This window comes from Onychomys torridus, chromosome 7 (genome assembly GCF_903995425.1).
Source record: "Onychomys torridus chromosome 7, mOncTor1.1, whole genome shotgun sequence".
Classification (NCBI taxonomy): Eukaryota; Metazoa; Chordata; class Mammalia; order Rodentia; family Cricetidae; genus Onychomys; species Onychomys torridus.
In genome coordinates this window covers 19,491,380-19,513,318 of record NC_050449.1, presented here as the reverse complement: position 1 = coordinate 19,513,318, position 21,939 = coordinate 19,491,380, and the positions used below count along the sequence as shown (strand labels likewise).

Sequence of the window (21,939 nt, the reverse complement as noted above, 5' to 3'; positions counted from 1 at the left end):
TTAATTTCCTCTCTATATTTTTTAAATGTTTGCTTATGATCCTGTTTGGGAAAAAATCCAATATAATAAATCAGTGAAGAGAAAAGAATTAGGGCATGAAGTAAAGGGAGAGAGAGAGAGAGAGAGAGTTGGAATGAAGGGGGAAATGTGTAAACTCATGAAAATCAGTGTAGAAATACGATGGATTACCTTTACAGAAAAGGACAGACTTGCGAGCTTCTTAAAATAAGATACAGTTAAGCATATCAACCAACACTCAAATTATGTAATTGTACATATTAAGAGAAAATAAGTTTAATTAAAATGTTTTAACATTTGAACAAGCAATTACACATATAAAACAGAAAATAAAATCTAGAAGTATGTACACAAATAGAAATAAACTGAATTCAGTGATCTTAGATGATGCTTTCTTTTGGAAGGGGAGTTCACCCCTCTGTTTACCTTAGTTCTGTTGATAAGGACACTGCACCATGTTATTTTCTGCTGTGGTTGAGGAAGGGGTGTTGAGGATCTCACCCCTTCAGCCCTCCTTGAGTGTCTGTGTCTCCACAGTCTGTGTGGTTTGGGGTCTACTTCTGTCCAGATGAAGCAACAGGGTTCTCATCCTGTCATGTACATCCTATGCTTTCAAAGATTCTTCTGCTCCCTGGGGCACTAGCAGAGGTGTAGGTACTGGGACACTAGGTGGTGCCACTTTTCTAGCCCTTTCTTGGATCTTTGGGGCGCTCAGCTATCCTCCTTTGCGTCTGAGTACCTTTGGTTGAAGTCACCTTCTGCCCAGCTATGAGATTCTCTGGAAGCACCTTGAAAGGTCACCTGCTTCTCTGCCATATGGTAGGGGAGGGGAATTACGGCTATTGTAAATCTCCCTGTTTCACATCTCTGTATTCCTGAGAAGAGTTCAGACTCTGAATTGGGTTCCCAGAAGTACAGGCTGTGTCCCTGAAACCATGGTGCTCGAGTGCTCTGGGGTTTTGCATGGGGAGGCTGGCTCTGAGCATAGAGCAGCTCTTCTTCCTTCTTGGATGGACTCTGTCCAGGATGGAAGCTTGTCTGGTTTGGTGGGGTTGTTGCTCCCTGATTCGCTCATTCTGCCTCCCCATCCCTCTTGCCTTCTTTTGTGCATTTCTGATGCTCTTCCTCCAATTCTTTCTTTGGGACAGAGTCTGTTTTGTCTGTCCTTTTCTGACATTGACTCTCTCCTTCACCGTCTCACAAAGGTAGTCTCCACTCTGCTATCTTCCTAAAAGTAACGAAACTCTTTTAATTGCAGTTTGCCTTATGGAGGCTCTTGTCTTTTGGCTTTTTTTTTTAAAGTTTTTTTCCCCCCATTTTACATACCAACCACAGTTCCCCCTCCCTCCCTCCTCCTGTTCATTCCCACCTTCCCCCAACCCCACTTCACCATCCACTCTTTAGAGAGGGTAAGGCCTCTCATGGGGAGTCAACAAAGTCTGGCATATCAAGTTGAGGCAGGACCAAGCCCCTCTCCCCTGTATGGAGGCTGAACAAGGTATCCCTCTATATGGATGGGCTCCTGAAAGCCACTTCGTGCACCTGGGATAAATTCTGGTCCCACTGTCAGTGGCCCCACATACTGCCCAAGCCACACAACTGTCACCCACATTCAGAGGGCCTCGTTCGATCCCATGCAGGTTCCTCAACTGTTGGTCCAGAGTCGGTGAGCTGCAACTAGCTCAGGTCAGCTGTCTCTGTGGGTTTCCCTATTATGATCTTGACTCCCTTACTCATATAATCTCTCCTCCCTCTCTTGGACTGGACTCCAGGAGCTCCATCCAGTGGTTAGTTGTGGATCTCTGCATCTGCTTCCATCGGTTGCTGGATGAAGGTTCTATGATGACAATTAGGGTAGTCATTGATCTGATAAAAGGGGAAGGCCAGTTCACTGTTGCTTGGAATCTTAGCTGGGTTCATCCTTGTGGTTTCCTGGGAATTTCCCTAGCACTGGGTTTCTCCCTAACCCCATAATGGCTCCCTCTATTAAGATATCTCTTTCCCACCCCCTCTTTCTGTCCTTCCCCCAACTCAACCACCCCATTCCCTCATGTTCTCTTGCCACCTCCTCTTACCTCCTCCCCTTTCCACCATGCTCCCAATGTACTCAGGAGATCTTATCTATTTCTCTTTCCTAGGGGTATCCATGCATGTCTCTCTTAGGGTATTCCTTGTTACCTAGCTTCTCTGGGGTTGTGGATTGTAGCCTGCTTATTTGCTTTACATCTAATATCCACTTATGAGTGAGTACATACTGTGTTTGTCTTTTTGGGTCTGGGTTACCTCACTCAGGATGGTTTTTCTAGTTCCATCCATTTGCCTGAAAATTTCATGATATCATTGTTTTTACTACAGAGTAATTCTCCATTGTGTAAATTACCACATTTTCTTTACCCATTTTTTGGTTGAGGGACATCTAGCCTATTTCCAGGTTCTGGCTATACAAATAAAGCTGTTATGAACATAGTTGAGCAAATGTCCTTGTGGCATGAATGTGCTTCCTTTGGGTATATACCCAGGAGTGGAATAGCTGGGTCTTGAGGTGCATTGATTCCCAATTTTCTGAGAAACCACCATATTGATTTCCAAAGTGGCTGTACAAGTTTGTACTCCCACCAACAGTGGAGCAGTGTTCCTCTTACTCTACATCCTCTCCAGCATAGGCTGCTGTCATTAGCATTTTTGATCTTAGCCATTCTGACAGGTATAAGATGGTATCTCAGAGTTATTTTGATTTGCATTTCCCAGATCACTAAGGATGTTAAATGATTCTTTAAGTGTTTTTTCAGCCATTTGAAATTCTTCTGTTGAGAATTCTCTGTTTAGGTCTGTACCCCATTTTTTAATTGACTACTTGGTGTTTTGATGTCTACTTTCTTGAGTTCTTTATATATTTTGGAGATCAGCCCACTGTCAGATGTAGGCTTGGTAAAGATCTTTTCCCATTCTGAAGGCAGTCATTTTGTCTTATTTAGTGTGTCCTTTGCTTTACAGAGCTTCTCAGTTTCAGAAGGCCCCATTATTTGTTGCTCTCAGTGTCTGTGCTACTGGTGTTGTATTTAGGATGTAGTCTCCTGTGCTGATGCGTTCAAGAGTACTTCCTACTTTCTGTTCTATCAGGTTCAGTGTAACTGGATTTATGACAAGCTCTTTGATCCACTTGGACTTGAGTTTTGTGCAGAGCACTATTTGCAATCTTATACATGCCACCATCCAGTTATGCTAGCACCATTTGTTAAAGATGATTTCTTTTTTTCCACTGTACATTTTTGGCTTTTTTTGTGAAAAATCTGGTGTTCATGAGTGTGTGGATTAATGCTAGGGTCTTCAATTCAATTCTATTGATCCACATGTCTGTTTTAATGTCAATACCAAGCTCTTTTTATTACTATAGCTCTATGTAGAGCTTGAAGTCAGGATGGTGATGCCTCTGGAGGTTCCTTTATTGTTCAGGATTGTTTTGGCTATCCTGGGTTTTTTGTTTTTCCACATGAAGTTGAGTTGTTCTTTCAAGGTCTGTGAAGAATTGTGTTGGGATTTTGATGGGAATTGCATTGAATCTGTAAATTGCTTTTGGTAAGATTGCCATTTTTTACTATGTTGATCCTACCTATTCTCTAAGAGCATGGGAGATCTTTCAATCTTCTTCAATTTCTTTCTTCAAAGATTTAAAGTCCTCATCATACAGGTCTTTCTCTTGTTGGGTTAGAGTTACCCCAAAATATTTTATGTTATTTGTGGTTATTGTAAAGGGTGATTATTTTCTTCATTTCTTTTTCAGTCCATTTATCATTTGTCTCCAGGAGGACTATTGATTTTTTTTTTTTTTTTTAGTTAATCTTGTATCACATGTTTTGACATTTCTAAGCCAAAGTGGATTCTGCATCTACACAACTGTACAACTCATTAACTCCTCTGTGCTGTTACTTATGCATGAAGGTGCTTTCCAGATCTCTGTAAGAATTTCCACAGAAGAGAAACATCCAAAGCTTCCAACTGGCAAATTGTGTCTCCTGTCCCAGGGCTTTTGAGGGAATTGAAGAAGACCCTTGTTTGGGCATGGCCATCAAGAACTCAGATATACCTCCTTGAAGACAAAACAGTGTCACTAGAGCATAGGTGTTGGGTATTTCCTGCACAGATGGGTCTGGACAGAGGACTTGCCTGTGCAGGTAACAGTCATTCTGCCTTACAGCTCACATGTAGTGCCAAGAAAGCTGCCAAGAGGTAACAGAGGCTCAGCATCGACCATGTGCCCTCTGCAGAACTAGCTTTCTTCTCAGACAGGCCTCTGAGTTCTTTTGATGGGCAAGTGCTCAAACCTGGTTTTCTTACCTGAACAATTTGTGTGTTTTCCAACCTCTTTGAGATGCTGTCTAGCAGCCGCTCTATCCTTCATAGCATTAGGATTTTAAAGGTATTCAAATATTGGTAAAGATTCTCAACTCAAAACTCCTGGTTCCTTGCAAGTTGTTATCTAGTTCTTTCGTCAGTGAACGTCAGATTATAATGCCGTCAGAATGGCATTAAGGGTCCAAGGAAGGACAGTTCTTGTTCATCAGAACCTTCCACTCAAGAACAATGAGAACCTGCTAGCCTTTGATATAAAGCTGAAAGAAGCCTCAGAATGTGTCCCCACAGGCAATTTGATGCTCCTCCTCCTAGAAGATGTTGCTATAACACTTCTCTTACTTGAGACCCAACCCCCCTCTCCATAAGCTTTGTCTAACTTGGCATCCTGTTAAATCCTGTTACATACTCTAAACATACACTGTAGGAGTGGATTTCTACAGATTAATTAGAGGCTTCATTTGTTGTCATGATGCTTAAAATAAAGTTTAAATTATCTCTTTGTAAACCAAATAGCAGATGACAAGGAATGTGTCTATAGGATATATATTAATGGTTTCAAACATCATAACTAATTTACTTTAAGATATCTGAACACACCTCTGATTTTAGAAACAAAAGTTTCCCAAGGACTTGAACAGATTCAGATCCCTCCTATTGTTTCCTGGAGACAAATTCTTACCTCTGCTGAAGGATAAATCACCTCAAAGCCAGTGCCCAAAAGAAGCCACTGGAAGCAAGAGGCCATGCCCCTGTTCATTGTATTTCACAGTGGACTTACCAACTCTGCTGCTTATGTCTGGAGATGGAAATGATCTTTTAACCAGCAATTAAACTAATGACATTTCAGAAGCCCTGCAGAATCTTTGCCTGTTCAGTAGTTTTCTCAACCAAAGCTTGGCTGTGGTGTTTTAGAAAGTGCTGAAGATGAGTGAATCATCACTGTATTGCTAGGAAAAAAAAGAATGGAAGACTAAGTGTGCCAGGCTCCAGAAGTGGGGGCCCTTTTGCTTCAATTCCAAAGTAGTCCAGTCCAACAGGTAGCACTCGCTTTCTCTAACCTATGAAGGCCACAATTAAGCCAGGCTTGCCTGTGAAGCACCTGCACTTTCTAGTTTGCTTTTGAGGCACACTCAGCATCTTAGAACTCAGTTCTACTCAAAGCTACAATCTGACTTTATTGTTTATATTATTATTATACAGAAAGGTCTCCAACTTTCATGTAGCATTGATAAAAGAAATACACAATTAAACAATACTTCTATACCTTGGATAAACTATTAATTAAATTTACTGTTACTCAGTGGTTTTTCTGCGTAAAATACAAAATTAATTTTCCTCACAAGGTGACCTTATGAACTTTCTTTCATTGCCTAAAACTATTTTTAAGTGATTTAGAGTCAGTAGAAAGCACAAAGCAATTGTCCTAATGTCCCTTAAAATCTGCTTGTTTGCTTTCTCCCTCTCTCTCTTTCTCTCTCTCTCTCTCCCTCTCTCTCTCTTTCTCTTCTTTCTTTCATCCTTTTCCTTCCTTTATTTCTTTGCTGTTTTTTCTAAACTTGGATGAAATATTGGATTATTCTATATATTCATCTTTTGTTTATAGAAAGAAAAATAATTTTAATTTAATTATAGTAATTCTCCTTTTCATTTCTTCTGAAAATTTTATTCCAAAATTTAAAAAATTAATATATTAACAATATTGTATTTTCCAGTCATAGAGTATAGAATATTCTTCTACTTATTTAAGCTCCTTTAAAAAACTTAATTCTGTTACTTTTTTGAGGTTTCATTTGAGAATATAATATAATCACACAATTTCTCCTTCCCTTTCCTCCCTCCAACCCTCCCGTGTACCCCTCCTTGCTTTCTTTCAAATTCATGGCCTCTTTTTAAAATATTAACTGTTTTACACACACACACATTGTAATATATATGGATATATGTTACTAAGTGCACAAATACCTGCTCAGTCTGTATAATGTTACTTGTATGTTTTCAGGGCTGAAATACCATTTAGTATTAGAAAACCAACTGATGTGCTTTTTCATAGGAAACACCATCTCTCCCTCTCTCAGAGTTCCTTGGTTGCCTGTAGCTCTTTGTGTAGAGCTGAGCTGAGGCCTCGTGGCCTTCTGTCTACTTCTGCTTGTCTATTGCTGCCTTTGTTCAGCTCACATTTAGGAAGCTATGTTGATGAGGTTTTATGGGTGTAGCTTCCAACACTACTAGGAGACACAATCTCCCAGTTCGTTCTGTGATCCTCTGGCTCTTACAATCTTTCCACCCTCTCTTCTACTATGTTCTTTGAGTCTTAGATGCTGGAGCTGTTTTGTAAGTGTATCCACTGGGGCTAGATTCCACAGCTCTGAGTTTTGGTTGGTTGTGGTTTTCTGTAGTGGTCTCCACCTGTTGCAGAGATGTTTCCTTGATGAAAGGTGTAGACTACATTTATTAGTTGGTATAGGACAAATGTTTATGGATTGTTGTTACGAATTATGACGATTTAGTAAAGTGGTGGCCATAGGTCATTTCCCTTCTTTGGAAGCTTACATGGGGCCTTTTGAGACTATGAAAGCTAGTCCTCAGGGAGAAGGCATTCAGGTAAGTTCCATCTTGGGTACTTCTGAGCCTTGTGTCTGAAATAAGTGCTGTCTTTAAGCAATAGGGACTGTCCATCTTTTGGTGGTAACCATGACAAGAGCCTGCAATGATTTGAGGCTCTCTTGGACAACCAATCCTGACCAATACCTCAGAATAGGGCTTCTTATGCTTGGTGTTGGGATTTTGTGAGGTGGTCTTTGGCTCTTGGAAAGAGTATTTATTGCCAGTAGAGATGGAAAAGTTTTATTTAAACTACATGGGGAATATTTATACACCAACTTATGCATACTATATTTTTAGTAGATCATTAACAGTATGATTCCTAATGACTTTTTCAGACATCTTTAGTATCACTGTTCCCTTCTCTTTTCTTCTGGATTTACCTCCACCCTCCACTCTGATTAGAGTCCCTCCTTTCCCACTTCCCTAACCAGATCACTTGCACCCTGATATTCCTCTCTTTATTGCTTCTACAACCAACTACCCTGACAATGGCCCCTTTTCCTTAACTTTCTTAGTTTGTAATATTCATGAATCACTGTTTGTTTTTGCTTCTGAGTTTTGAGAAGTCCTCAGTTGCACTTCTTATTTCAATATAACCTCCCCTCTACTTCCTCTCTCCTCCTGAAATGTCAGTGTCACACGTGGGTTATGTACCATGTGCACTACCTCTGCTGTGCTTTTCTCCATATTTTTTCCAGGGTTTATAATTTTATGCTTTCCTCAGGATGTTTTCCCCTAACCCATCTTGTAGCACACCTCTTCCTTGTTTATGCTACATTGAAACTTAGCTGTTGGTGTCTTCTTTCAAAAGAAGCTTTATTTATTTCATTTGAACCCTTGGAGAGAGTTATGGACAGCTGTGAGCCATCATATGTGGGTGCTGGGAACTGAACTCCAAACCTCCAGAAGAACAGCAAGTCCTTTTAACCACGGATCCATCTTCCCAGCCCCTCTCTCAGCTTCTTAATACTAATTACTGTAATATATAGTTGCAGAATTTCAGTTTGGTTCCTTTCTTAAGACTGTTAGTTCTCTTGTCGAATTTTTAGCCCTACCTACTATGTCCTAGAACATACAAAACAATTTAGTTTATGTTTGTTGATGTCAGGCATGCTTTTGAATGTCCTGAAAGATAAGAATATCCTATCTACCTATCTATCTATCTATCTATCTATCTATCTATCTATCTATCTATCTATATTTTTATTTATATATATAGATAGATATAGATATATATCTATACATAACAGATACAGATATTTGTACAAAAAAAATTAGGTGAGAAAAGAAGTTGCAATAGGTAAATTGGGGCACACTGAACACATCTGGCCTTTCATATAACATTTGCTGATCTGTAGGAGGTTTTTTTTTACAGATCTATTTCAGGCATCTTTGTGATAATGCCTTTTCTATTCCCATGCCTGGTTGGTTTTGATGTGTGATTTAGGATTAGAGTGAGGCTATGTTGATGATCATTTTCTCTAGAGAATAATGAATTTGTTTTCAACAGGAAAAAGCACTAGCAATCTTGAATCATTGTCACTGAGTGAGATGATCCAAAAATAGATTTTGTTCTCTCTAGTAGCTTCCTTCTTTCTGGCTCACCTCTACAGTTAGACCTTCCAAGCCTCGAACCAAAGCCTGCGAATTCAAGAGGCATCTCCTTCTCAGTGTGCCTTCCTCACAGTCTGCCTGCTTAGCCTGTTCATTTTCGCCTGCTGCACAACCAGCATTCTTAGCCATCGTTGGAACTGCAAAGCTATTCTGGAAGAGAAATACCCCAAATATCATGGTCAGAGGTGGAGACTCCCATTATTTCCTGGGATTTATCTTTGTGGTTCTTAATTGGCTTGCTAATAATAACAGTAATAATAATAATAATTACCATGAATACCAAGCACTCTTATATGCCTATACTTGTGTATGTTTTCCTCAGCTGTTCTATTTCTAGGCTGGAGAGTTAGATCATATCATTTTGCTCCTACTATCAGATAGACAACTGTTCCCTTGTATTTGCTTTTTCTATGAATAATGAACTGTGCATTTTCTACATTTTTTTCACTTTTGGGTTTTTATATTTTCATTTCAGATAGCCTCATTATTTCCTATGTATGTTGTGGGATACATTGAGCCAAGCAAATTTCAGAAGATCATTTATATCAATATGGTAATATTTTAAATATTTATAAGTCTAATATTAAGATATCTCAGTTTGTAAAGCGTAACTAATTTTGTTTTACATGGTACTTTTAGTATTTCTGGTGCATGATATTGACAATATTTAGAGAGAAAGCTGGAAATGCTCATGTCAGGCTCTGTGTTATGCTGTGCTTTTTTTTTTTTTTTTTTATTGACAACCATACCATAGATGGACTGTCCTCTCTAAAGCTTTTTATGTTTTTAAAGATGTGTTTATTTTTGTTTTACATATATGAATATTTGTGCATGAATGTATATGCACTGCATGTATGCAGTGCCCACAGAGTGGAGAAGAGGGCATCATATCTCCAGGAACTGTAGTTACACATGGTTGTGAGCTACCATGTGGGAGCTGAGAACTGAACCTGGGTCCTCTGTAAGGGCAGCCAGTGCTCTAAGCTGCCCAGCCATCTCTCTAGCCCTTTAGTCTTTAGTTTTGCATTTTAATATCATCATTATTTTTTAAATGCCTTTTACATCAGGGACTTTTTTATTTTTGAGCTGAGGATCGAACCCAGGGCCTTCAGCTTGCTAGGCAAGCACTCTACCACTGAGCTAAATCCCCAACCCCTATATCAGGGATTTTTAACACTGTGAAAATGTGAAATTTTGCAACTGAAATTTTATACTGTTGTACTTTCTTATCTTAGTTCCCAAATGCATCTTCTTTTAAATCATAAAATGATAATAAATCTTTATAAGTTATAAAAATCATAAAATAATGCAACAAAATGTTAGTGAAAACATATTTATCATTGCCTTATTATGTCACTCCATTATTCAAACTATAGAAACCAAAGTAGCACACAAAAATTTAAATTCTGCTATAAGTAATTTTAGTACTTACAGCAGTAACTTGAAATCCTATTTTTATTTAGACAAACCCATTAATACTATAATCAATGACTTATATAATATGATCAAATTTTATGGTCTACTTATGTGACAATGTCATAATGAAGTATGTTATGTATAGTGAATATACACTAATAAAAATGCTAAAGATATAATTATCTAACCTGCCTCCAAAGTATGAGTACATGTATTGACTATGAATCATTTTTGTTTCCTTATCTCAGGGTTCTGTTATCCTATGTTTCATTTTGATGTTTGGGAATCCAATGTACTTAAGTTCTTATTATTCCTCATCTTTGTTAGTGACATGGGTAAGTTGCAGAAAGTCAAGCATAGGTTTTGAGGGAAAGGGGGATGTGAATAGTTGTGTTATTATGAAGTAGAAATGATGAAGGAAGCAAAGGTGTTAAAACTCAAGGGCAATCCACAAATATTAAATTATTGCAGTGCACCCAGGAAAGACCATTTTTGCTTTACTATTTCTAGTATCTCATTATATGAAAATGAGAGGGAACAGAAAATAGTCTCAATTCTGGCTTGTGCATATCAGAAGTGTGACTAAAAGTAATAAAATGGATTTGTTAAGTTATCATTATAAATGTAAGAAATAAAATATAATGGTTTGTTGTCAAAACTGCCTCAAACCAGCTCAGGTCCATCTATAAATATTATAATACCAAACTGCTGCTGATAACCTCCTAGTCTGGCTATCCCTGCCCAAAACTCAGCTAGTGTATCACCCCTTCCTACCCAAACCAGAGTAGAAAATTACTAATGGCCAATCTGGCCTGTAAGAATCTGTGCCTGAGAAACATTAAAATAAACAGGATGTGACTGTAGAGATGGACCCACTAAATTTTTGTTGAGAAAAACACAAATCTAAGCAATAGAGGGAAATACAAGACCTAGATTGTGTGTAAGAGTCACCCTCTTAATTACTTACTTGATAATGTGGAAACAGAGGAAAGGTCATGTGTTCAGCATTATAAAAACTGACTGTGTGCACAGTGCAGTTGACTTTCTCAACCTGGTACTAGACTTTCTCGGTTATCCACATCTTTCCACAGGAGTTACTGTGCAGAGCATGTACCACATAACTCACTGAGGTGGAAATGCCTTTCAAGAGGCAACATCTTATCACACAAAGCAACTTCCTATAGCTTCAAGGAAGTTTATCTTGTCCACAATTTGGGAAGTCAATAATTCAGGCAAAAATTGCAGATGTAGTTGAGATGGGAGGGAGTGCTTATTTAATTATTAATTGTAAATGAATGTTAATTTTATTTCTTTCATTTTTTGGTTACATGTCTTCTAGGCAATAATGCAAAAGAAAAATAAAATTCAAAGATTGGGATCTTCTGAACTCCACTTTTGGGTAAGTATTAATGTTTTTAACAGTTTTCTTCAATCTGTCCTTGTATTTCTTAAACTGAATGAAGAAGTAGGTTTTTCATTAAATAAAGAAAAACAAATGTAATGATCTTCTAGGTTCTTTTTGAGGCATTCTTGTGCCATATGATGAAAATGGGGAAAGATTTGTCTACCAAGTAGTTGATAGCACGACACTTTTAATATACAATAGTCTTGATTTCAGAAAAGTGTCATTTTGATAAAATTAATGAATATCAGTTATTTTACTTGTGAATAGTAAGTATAATTATGTCTGTGGCATTTAGAAGATTCTGCTAAATTGCACATAAAAATGTATTCGTTTAGCATTTTCTACTGGCAGAGATTGAGCAGGAATCCTCTCAATAACTGGGAGGCAGAGGTGAGAAGAGAAACCCAAAAAGTTAAGCCAGAGACACTCTCCACCCTGAGGATCTGGCATCGACTATCCCTTCCTAGCGTCAATGGGCAGCCATATCACCAAGACAGGTGACATGAAGACAGCTGTGTTAGTCATATTTCCATAACTGTGACAAGGAGAAAAGGTGTATTTGTCTCCTGTGTCAGAGGTGGTAGTCTGTTGCCACTCAGCCCTGTTGTTTCTGGGCAGCAGAGATGTAGAGCTACGGCAGTGAGTATTGGTTAAAGAGTTGCCCACCTTACGGCAGCCAGGAAGTAGAGAGAGAGGGAGGGAAGGAGCTGGGGACCTTTTATAACAAAATCCCACTCTCAAACTCCATTGGTCTAGGAATCGATAAAGGCATTAATATTTGTGAGGTCAGAGCCCTTATGATCCAGTCGCCTCCCAGAGGCTTCATTTCTGAATCCTGCTACACTGAGAAGTCTCTGCCTTCGGCCCATGAGCTTTGGGAAACATTTAAGAACCTAACCAAAATACCAGTAAAGAATGAGCTCTCTACTCCCTACGCCTGGTATCTGCCACTGTCCACTTAACGGCAAGAGGACCGGTGAGGGGCGTTCTCTCCGATGGTCAACTTGAGTGAGGGTGGGGACTGAGACGAAGCCACCAGAGGAACCAAGTGAACTAAACGGACACACGTACTCTGCAAAGATTCTGAAAACGAAATTGTTATTGCAACAAGAGTTTATAAAAAGGTCAGGGGTTACATAGCTTGAATTGGAACATTATTAGGTTAAAATGGGGTGTTAAAAGAGGTTCCACAATCTCTGTTACGTGATTCAGAATGTAATAGCTACTACCAATAGCAAGAATGAGAAAAATAGTAACTTGAGTTAGAGAAGATGATCAGCATACGTCAGCACTGAGATGCGTAGGGTGGTGGTATCTTTGGAAATCTGCATTTCTTTTTACTAATTATTTCAATTATGCATATTTATAGGATACAATGTGATCATTTGAGTCATGTATATAGTGTATAGTGATTAGAGTGGTTAACTTTTTCCAGCTCCTTAACTGTTAATAAATTGTATTACTCTGCAGTAATTTTACATATTTGTGGTATAAAATATGGTATTTCAGCTCCTGTATATCACTGCTCTGACCATTGGGATGACTCCCACCTCTCCATCATTGCTTTGTGTTTAGAGCCTTTGCATACCTGACTTCTAGCTTTCATAAAATACACATGAGGTTATCATGAACAGAGTTGTGCCCTGGTGTTGTGGACCACTAGAATTTACTCTGGCAAGATTGCCTCTCTGGGTTTACAGCCAAAGAAAATGGGGTCAGTATATCAGAGGAACACCTGACAGTCTATGTTTATGGTGCACTATTCTCAATAACTAAGACATGTAGTCAATGTAGGTGCTTATTGGTGGATGAATAGAAAAAATGAGGTATGCCTGTGCACAAAATAATTTATCATCTATAAGTAAGAATGATATTCTATGATATATAGAAAATGCACAAAGCTGGAGGGCATTACACATAATGAAGGAAATCAGGCACAGAAAAAATACTGCATGCTCTTTCCCATGTGTGGATGCTTTACAGACATTGACTGAAATGTATTATAGTGATTACTGCAGGCTGTGAAGAATGGAGGGAGGGAGAAGGAGATTGAACAATGGACTATAGGATTATTTGATGATGATTTTGAAACAGCCATCATAAAAATGCTTCAGTGAGCATATTTAAATATGTTAGAAACAGATTTAACATCTCAGGAAATAGAAGCTTTTAGAAAAAAGAACTTGGGAATTATATAGTTGAATAACACAGTACATATAAATTTAAAATCTGGTGAATTAGCTTATGGTAAGAGTGAACGATAGTGAGTAAACCACATCTCTGAAGATGGAGCAAGAAAAACAACTTGATCTAAATTAAGAACAGACTGGAAACATGACAATACCTCAGAGATCTGTGGGCAATAAGAAAAGGTCTGATAAATTGTCATTGAAATTCTAGAAGAGGCCAAAAGTAGACAGGCTAACCAATACTTGAAAAGCAATAACTGAAACCCCAATCCATCAAAAGGTGAATCCTGTTTAAGAGAAATCCAATGAAACTCAAACCAAGATACATAATAACAAAATTTTAGAAAATAAAAATGATACTAGATGGAGATAAATAGCATGTTGCCTAGAAGGGTTATACTGAGAAGAGTTATAGCAGACTTCTATCTCCAGCTGTGGAGACAGGAGGTGGCAGGATTTTTGTCTAGGTCTGAAGGAAATGCCAGTCAAGAATTCTATATCCAGGGTGGTGACTGTTTTAGTTGCTATCTGTTGCTGTGATTAAAAAACCACCACAGAGGTAACTTGCAGAAGGAAGAGTTTATTTGTACTTAGAGTTCTAAAGGGATGAGTCCACTGTGGTGGGAGGCCCGGCAGCAAGCAGCATGAATGGCAGCAGGACGAGGGAGCTGAGGACTCCTGTTTCAACCACAAGCACCAAACATAGACTGTGAACTTGAAGTGATATGAGCTTTGATTCTCAAATCCCACCCCTAATGATGAACTCTTCCAATAAGACTGTACCTCCTAAAGCTCACCAAACAGCGCCACCACCCAGGAACCAAGTATTCAAATACATAGGTTGATGGGAGATATTTATCACCCAAATTGCTACAGTGCCCACTAAGAATGAAAGAGATGGGTCTGGAGAGATAGCTCAGCAGTTAAGAACACTGGATGCTTTTCCAGAGGTCCTGAGTTCAATTCCCAGCAACCACAGGGTGGCTCACAAGCATCTGAAATGAGATCCTGCGCCCTCTTCTGGCCAAAAGGCAAACATGCAGACAGAACATTGTATACATAATAAATAAATCTTAAAAAAAAAAAAATGAAAGGGGAATGAAAGTATTCTAGGATCAAGGATAACTAAGAGAATTTGTTAATAGAGAAACAATGGAGGATTAACTCGAGTTCATAAAGCAAAAGAAAAGGGAGATTTTAGAATGGGTTAGGGATGTAACCCAAAGGTGGCCTCTTTGCCTGGCATACTTAAAAGGTTCAATATCCGGAACCCACAAGACAGAAAAGAAGCAAAAAGAGAAATAGCATATTAATTATTTTTATATGTGTATGCATATACACACATGAGAACTTCTAAAATAGTAGGTTTCCATGTGACTTTTTCTAAATGTCTTTAATGTTATTTAGCCCTTCCCACACTCTTCTCCACTCTCCCCTCCCATCTTCCACCCCAGTTTAACCCTTCTTGTTCTATTATTCCCCTTTAATGCTTTATACCACCTCATTCTCTCTCTCCTCTCTTGAAAACACTGCCCCCCACCCATGGTTCCTTGCTACTTTCCAGACCTCTGTGGGCATTCCCACATATCTGGAGGTTCAAAGATAACATCCACAGTAAGAGAAAACAGGTAACATTTGTCCTTTTGGGTCTGACTTTACTCACTTAGAGTGATTATTTCCAGGTCTATCCATTTACCTGTGAATTTTGTTATTTCACTTTTCTTAACAGCTGAGTAATAAGCCATTGTATAAATATACCACATTTTTATTATCCGTTCATAGACATCTAGGCTGTTTCCATTTCCTACCTATTGTGAACACAGGAGCAATGGACATAGATGAGCAGGAATCTCTGTAGCGGGATAGAGAGTCCTCTGGCTATCTGCCAAAGAGGGGTGTAGATTTATTTTCAGCTTTTGGAGAACCTCCATAGTGATTTCCACGGTGCCTGCACCAGTTTGAGCTCCCACCAGCAGTGAATAAATGTCCCTTTCCTGACACCCATGCCAGCATCTTCATTTATTTATTTTTTAAATATTAGCTATTCTGAATGAGGTAAGATGAAATTTCAAAGTAGTTTTAATTTGCATTTCCATGATGGCTAAAGATGTTGAACAGTTTTTAAAGTGTTTCTCAGACAATTGTGTTTTATCTTTTGAGAACCCTATTTAGCTCCATTTCTGATTTTAGTTGTTGATATTAACTGCTTATACTCTTGGTCTTCCTTTCCTGTGCGAATGAGTTCAAGCACATTCTCTGATTTCTACTTTCTCAGGTTCAGGTCATCAGATCTTATGTCCAGGTTCATGATCCATTTGGTACTGAGTTTAATGCAGGATGAAATACAAGGATCAAGTTTGATTCTTCTATATGAGCTATCCAGTTTGACCAGTAAAATTTGTTGAGGTTATTATCTCTCTCTCTAGTGTCAACAATTGCTAAATTGGATGTTATGAATCAAAACACTCTGTCCAGCAAAGAACACCATCATTCAAGTGATGCAGCCACCTACAAATGGAGAAAAAAATCTTTACAAACTATACATCTGTTGGGAAGAGGGTTAATATGTAGAATACACAAAGAACTAAAAACAATTAAATATCAAGAAAACAAGCAATTCAGTTTTTTAAAAAGGGGGGCAGTAGAAATTCTAACTAAGGCACATGCATATATCGGGGGTCTCTTTTTTTATGGACATTGTATTTCTCAAGAAATACAATTCTGATTATATGCTCACCTTCCTGTTCAACTTCTGGTCCTTCCTACCAGTCTGCTCTCACTTGCATTCTTCATGGTTATTTAGTTGCCTTTGCTTTCATATCTTCACCGAATTTTTATTTGGATCTTTTCTTTAGACTTCCCATCATTTCCTTCGTCTTCAATTATAACTTCCTTCCCTTCACTGTCAGCCTTTAATGGAAGTTTTATTTTGTTCTATTTATCTCATTTCTTGTCTTGGATTTTGAATTTTTATGAATTGATTTTAAAAACATATACATTTAAAAGTATCTTTCTACTGTACAAAAGCACTTAATTTGGCTTATTTTTTAATAAATGTATTTTTTATTTATTTTACATCCTGCTGGTTTCCACTCCCTCCTCTCCTCCCAGTTCCTCCCTCCATACTCCCTCTGTTTCCACCCCCCCATTCACTCCTCCTTTTCTTCTTATGAAAAGGCAAATCTTCCATGGGTATCAACAAAATGTGGCATATCAAGATGCAGTAAGACTAAGCACCTCCCCATATATTAAGGCTGGGCAAGGCGACCCAGTATGAGGAGCAGGGTCGCAAACACCAGCAGAAGAGTCAGAGACAGCCCCTGTTCCTGCTGTTAGGACTCCCACAAGAAGACCAAGGTACACAACTATCCCATATATGAAGAGAGCCTAGGTCAGTCCCATGCAGGCTCCCTGGTTGTGGGTTTACACTCTGTGAGCCCCTATGAGACCAGGTTAGTTGATTTCATGAGTTTTCTTGTAGTGTCCTTGACCCCTCTGGCTCCTACAATCCCTTCCCCACCTCTTCTGCAGGATTCCCTAAACTCTGCCTAATGTTTGGCTGTGGGTCTGCGCCTGTCTCCATCAGTTGCAGGTTGAAGCCTCTCCAATGACAATTGGGGTAGGCACCAATCTGGTCACAAGAGATGGCCAGTTCAGGCTGCATATCTGCTATTTCTAGGAATCTCAGCTGGGCCTTTCTTGTAGATTTCTGGAAGATTCCTGTGTGCCAGGTTTTTACCTGTTCCCAAATGCCCCCCTTCCAGTAGTCTCTTTCAGTACTGTCCCCTGTAATTGTCCCCTCCTCCACTTGATTGCTCTATTCCCATCCCGACACTCCCTTAGTCATACTTGTTTTGAAAACTCTTCTCTTTCCCCTCCTGTAGGAGATCCAAGTACCCCCCCCCCCAACCTTTCTTGCTATCTAGCCTCTCTGAGGCTATGGATTGTAGCATGGTTATCCTTTATTTTGCAGATAATATATACAAATGAGTACATACCATGTTTGTTTTTCTGGATCTGGGTTACCTCACTCAGGATGATTTTTTTTTTTTTTCTAATTCCATTCATTTGCCTGCAAATTTCCTGATGTCTTTGTTTTTAATAGCTGAGTAGCTCACCATTGTGTAAATGTACCACATGTTTTTAATCCATTCCTTGGTTGAGGGACATCTTAGGTTATTTTCAAGTTCTGGCTATTACAAATAAAGCTTCTATGAACATAGTTGATCAAGTGTCCTTGTGGTATACTTAAGCATCCTTTGGGTATATGCCCAAGAGTGGTATAGCTGGGTCTTGCGGTAGGTGGATTCCTAGTTTTTTGAAAAACCGTCACACTGACTTCCAAAACGTCTGTACATGTTTGCACTCCCACCAGGAGTAGAGGAGTGTTCCCTTTGCCCCTCATCCTTTCCACCATAAGCTGTCATTTGTGTTTTTGATCTTAGCCATTCTGACAGGTGTAAGATGGAATCTCAGAGTCGTTTTGATTTGCATTTTCCTGATGGCAAAGGATGTTGAACATCTACTTAAGTGTTTCTTGGCCATTTGGGATTCATCCATCGAGAATTCTGTGTTTAGATCTGTACCCAATTTTTAAATTGGGTTATTTGGTTTGTTGGTATATAGCTTCTTGAGTTCTTTATGTATTCTAGAAATTAGCCCTCTGTTGGATGTGGGATTGGTGAAGATTTTTTTTCCATTCTGTAGGCTACTGCTTTTTTCCTATTGATGGTGTCCTTTGCCTTTCTGCAGATTTTCAATTTCATGAGGTCACATTTATTATCAATCTTAGTGCCTGTGCTATTTGTGTTCTGTTCAGGAAGTTGTCTCCTGTGCCAATGCCGTTGAGATTATGTCCCACTTTCTCTTCTCTCAGGTTCAGTGTATCTGGATTTATGTTGAAGACTTTGATCCACTTGTACTTGAGTTTTGTGCAGGGTGATAGATATGGACCAATTTGCATTCTTCTAAATGCCAGCATTAAGTTAGATCAGCACCATTTGTTGAAGATGCTTTCTCCTTCCCATTGTATAATTTGGCTTCTTTGTAAAAAAAAAAAAACCAGGTGTCCATAGGTGTGTAGATTTGCAAGTGGGTCTTTCCAAATGATTCCATTTGCCCACCTCTCTGTTTTATGCCAACACTCTGTGGTTTTTATTACTATTTCTCTGTAGTAGAGCTAGAAATCAGGGGTGGTGATACCTCTGGAAGTTCTTTCATTGTACAGTATTGTTTTAGGTATCCTGGATTTTTTGTTTTGTTTTGTTTTTCCATATGAAGTTAAGTATTTTTCTTTCAAGATCAGTAAAGAATTGTGTTGGAATTTTAATGGTGATTGCATTGAATCTATTGCTTTTGGTAAAATGGCCATTTTTACTATTTAATCCTACCAATCTATGAGCATGGGAGATCTTTTCTTCTTTTGATATCTTCTTCAGTTGCTTTCTTCAAAGACTTGAAGTTCTTGTCACACAGGTCTTTCACTTGCCTGATAAGAGTTAAACCAAGATATTTTATAATATTTGAGGCTATTGTAAAGATTGTTGATTCTCTGATTTCTTTCTCAGTCAATTTATCATTTGTCTATAGGAGGGCTACTTTTTTTTTTTTTTAGTTAATCTTGTATTCTGCCACTTGACTAAAGGTGTTTATCAGCTTTAGGAGTTCCCTGGCAGAGTTTTGGAAGTCACTTATATATACAATCATATCATCTGCAAATAGCAAAAGTCTGACTTCTTCCTTTTCAAACCATATCCCCTTGATTTTCATTAGTTGTCTTATTATTACTCTAGCTAGAAATTCAAGTACTATAATGAATAGATATGGAGAGAGTGGACTTACTTGTCTTGTTGCTGATTTTAGTGGAATCGCATTGAGTTTCTCTCCATTTAATTTGACATTGGTAATTGGCAATATATTGCTTTTATTATGTTTAGTTATGCCCCTTGTATTCCTGATCTCTCCAAGACTTTTTTCATGAAGGGGTGTTGGACTTTGTCAAAAGCTTTTTCAGCATCTAATATGATGGTCATGTGATTTTTTTTCAGTTTGTTTATATGGTGGATTACATTGACAGATTTTCATATGTTGAGCCAACCCTGCATCTCTGAGATGAAGCCTACTGGATCATGGTGGAGAATCTTTTTGATGTGTTCTTGATTCGGTTTGCTAGTATTTTACTAAGTATTTTTGCATCAATGTTTGTGAGTGAAATAGGTCTATAATTCTCTTTCTTTATTGAGTCTTTGTGTGGTTTGGGTATAGAAAGAATTTGACAATGTTCCTTCTGTTTCTATTTTGTAGAACAATTTGAAGAGTATTAGTATTAGCTCTTCTTTGAAAGTCTGATAGAATTCTGCATTAAAACTATCTGGACCTGGGCTTTTTGGGGTTGAGAGATTTTAAATGACTGCTTCTATTTCTTTAGGAGTTATCAGTCTACTTAAATTGTTTATCTGATCTTGATTTAATTTTGGTAAGTGGTATCTATCAAGAAATTTGTCATTTCATTCTTGACCAATGATTGTTAATACCTGTTATTTTGTTGTTGGTGGTGATGGTAGTGTGTGTGTGTGTGTGTGTGTGTGTGTGTGTGTGTCTGTTTTGTGTGTTTCCTTCCTTCAGGTATTGCTTGCTGGTGTGAGTATCTATTGACTGTGTTTTTGTGCATGTAGTTAACTTCCTGGAGTTGGGGTTTTCCTTCTAGTACCTACTGTAGGCACGGGTTTTTGGATAGATGTTGTTTTAATTTGACTTTGTCATGAAATATCTTGTTTTCTCCAGCAATGGTGATTGACAGTTTTTCTGGGTATAGTAGTCTGGGCTGGCATTCATGGTCTCTTGGAGACTGGAAGTCCAGTCCCTTCTGGATTTTGGGGTCTCCACTGAGATGTCAGGTGTGATTCTAATTGGTCTGCCTTTGTACTTTAATTGGCATTTTTTCCCTTGCCCCTTTTAATATTATTTCTTTGATCTGTATGTTTAGTGTTTTGATTATTATGTGGTGAGGGGATTTTCTTTTCTGATCCAATCTATTTGGTGTTCTGTAAGCTTCTTGTCCCTTTATAGACACGTTCTTCTTTAGGTTAGGAAAAATTTCTCAATGATTTTGTTAAATATATCCTCTGTTTTTTTTTTTTTTTTTTTTTTGGTTTTTTGTTGTTGTTGTTGTTTTTAAAGCTGGGCTTCTTCTCCTTCTTCTATTCCTATTATTCTTATGTTTGCTCTTTTCATAATGTCCCAGATTTCCTGGATGCTTTGTGATAGGAATTTTTTAGATTTAACATTTTCTTTGACTGGAATCTATTTCTAGTACTATGAAAGCTAGTTCCCAGTGAGGAGGCTTCCAGGTTGGTTCCAGCTTGATTCCACTCAAAAAAAGAGTCAAGAAAACAATTGACCCAACTAAGGAATGTGGGCTATGGCTCTGAACAAAGGGTTCTCACAGGAGAAATGAAAGGCTAAAAATATCCCCCAATGTGTTTATCACCCTTAAAATTATGGAAATATAACTTCAGACTACTCTAAGATTTCAACTTCCTCCAGTCAGAATGGCTAAGATCTAGAAAAGTGTAACAACAGTTGCTGGTGAGGCGGTAAGGAAAGGAAGCCCTGGTTCACTGTGGGATTGCAAACCAGTCCAGTCACTAGGGAATCCTCCAAATGCTACAAATGCATCTTCCATATGACCCAGCTCTACCACTCCTTGGCATATGTCCAAAGGACTTGATATCCTACTCCACAGATACTTGCTCAACCATGTTCACTGTTGCCCAACCCACAATACCTAGGAAATGGAATAAACCTAAATATCTTTCAGTTGATGCATAGGTGATGAAAATGTGATGTATATACACTTCAGAATACCATTTCCCTGTAAAGAAGAAGGAAATGAAGCTTTCAAGTAAATGGATGGAACCACAACTTATACTGAGTGAGGTACCCAGATCTAGAAAGACAAACACCGCTTTGTTCTTTCTTATTTGTGGATCTAACTTTGAAAGTTTAGCTATAAGAAAAAATTCTTTTCTTAAAGAAAGACTCATATTCATGCAAGAGTGGTGAAAATTATTTGATGAAATATTTTTATTTTTTTTTGAAAATTTCATATATTATATTTCAATCACACTAACTACACTTCTCCCACTAACTCTTCCCAGATCTACCTCAATCTCCTTATCCTTCAATTTCAGGTCCTTTTTTTTCTTTTTAATAACCCATGGAGCCCAATATGTACTACTCACACACACCAGGGTGTGTGGCCCCCCACTGCAGTGTTGCTGAAGTGCCAGGGGCCACACTCTCAGAGAAGATTAACTCACTCTTCCACAGACACCATCA

At 38.4% G+C, this 21,939-nt stretch overlaps 1 protein-coding gene across 1 annotated transcript in view; it reads left to right on the top strand.

Annotated features, from left to right (window-relative positions):
- The window catches only part of Dpy19l2 (dpy-19 like 2), a 106,805-nt gene that overhangs the window by 37,781 nt on the left and 47,085 nt on the right, over positions 1–21,939 (top strand). The window contains exons 10-12 of the mRNA XM_036193314.1: positions 9,065–9,142; positions 10,254–10,340; positions 11,345–11,404. Coding sequence (XP_036049207.1) covers positions 9,065–9,142; positions 10,254–10,340; positions 11,345–11,404 — 225 coding nt within the window. The remainder of the gene's footprint in view (positions 1–9,064; positions 9,143–10,253; positions 10,341–11,344; positions 11,405–21,939) is intronic.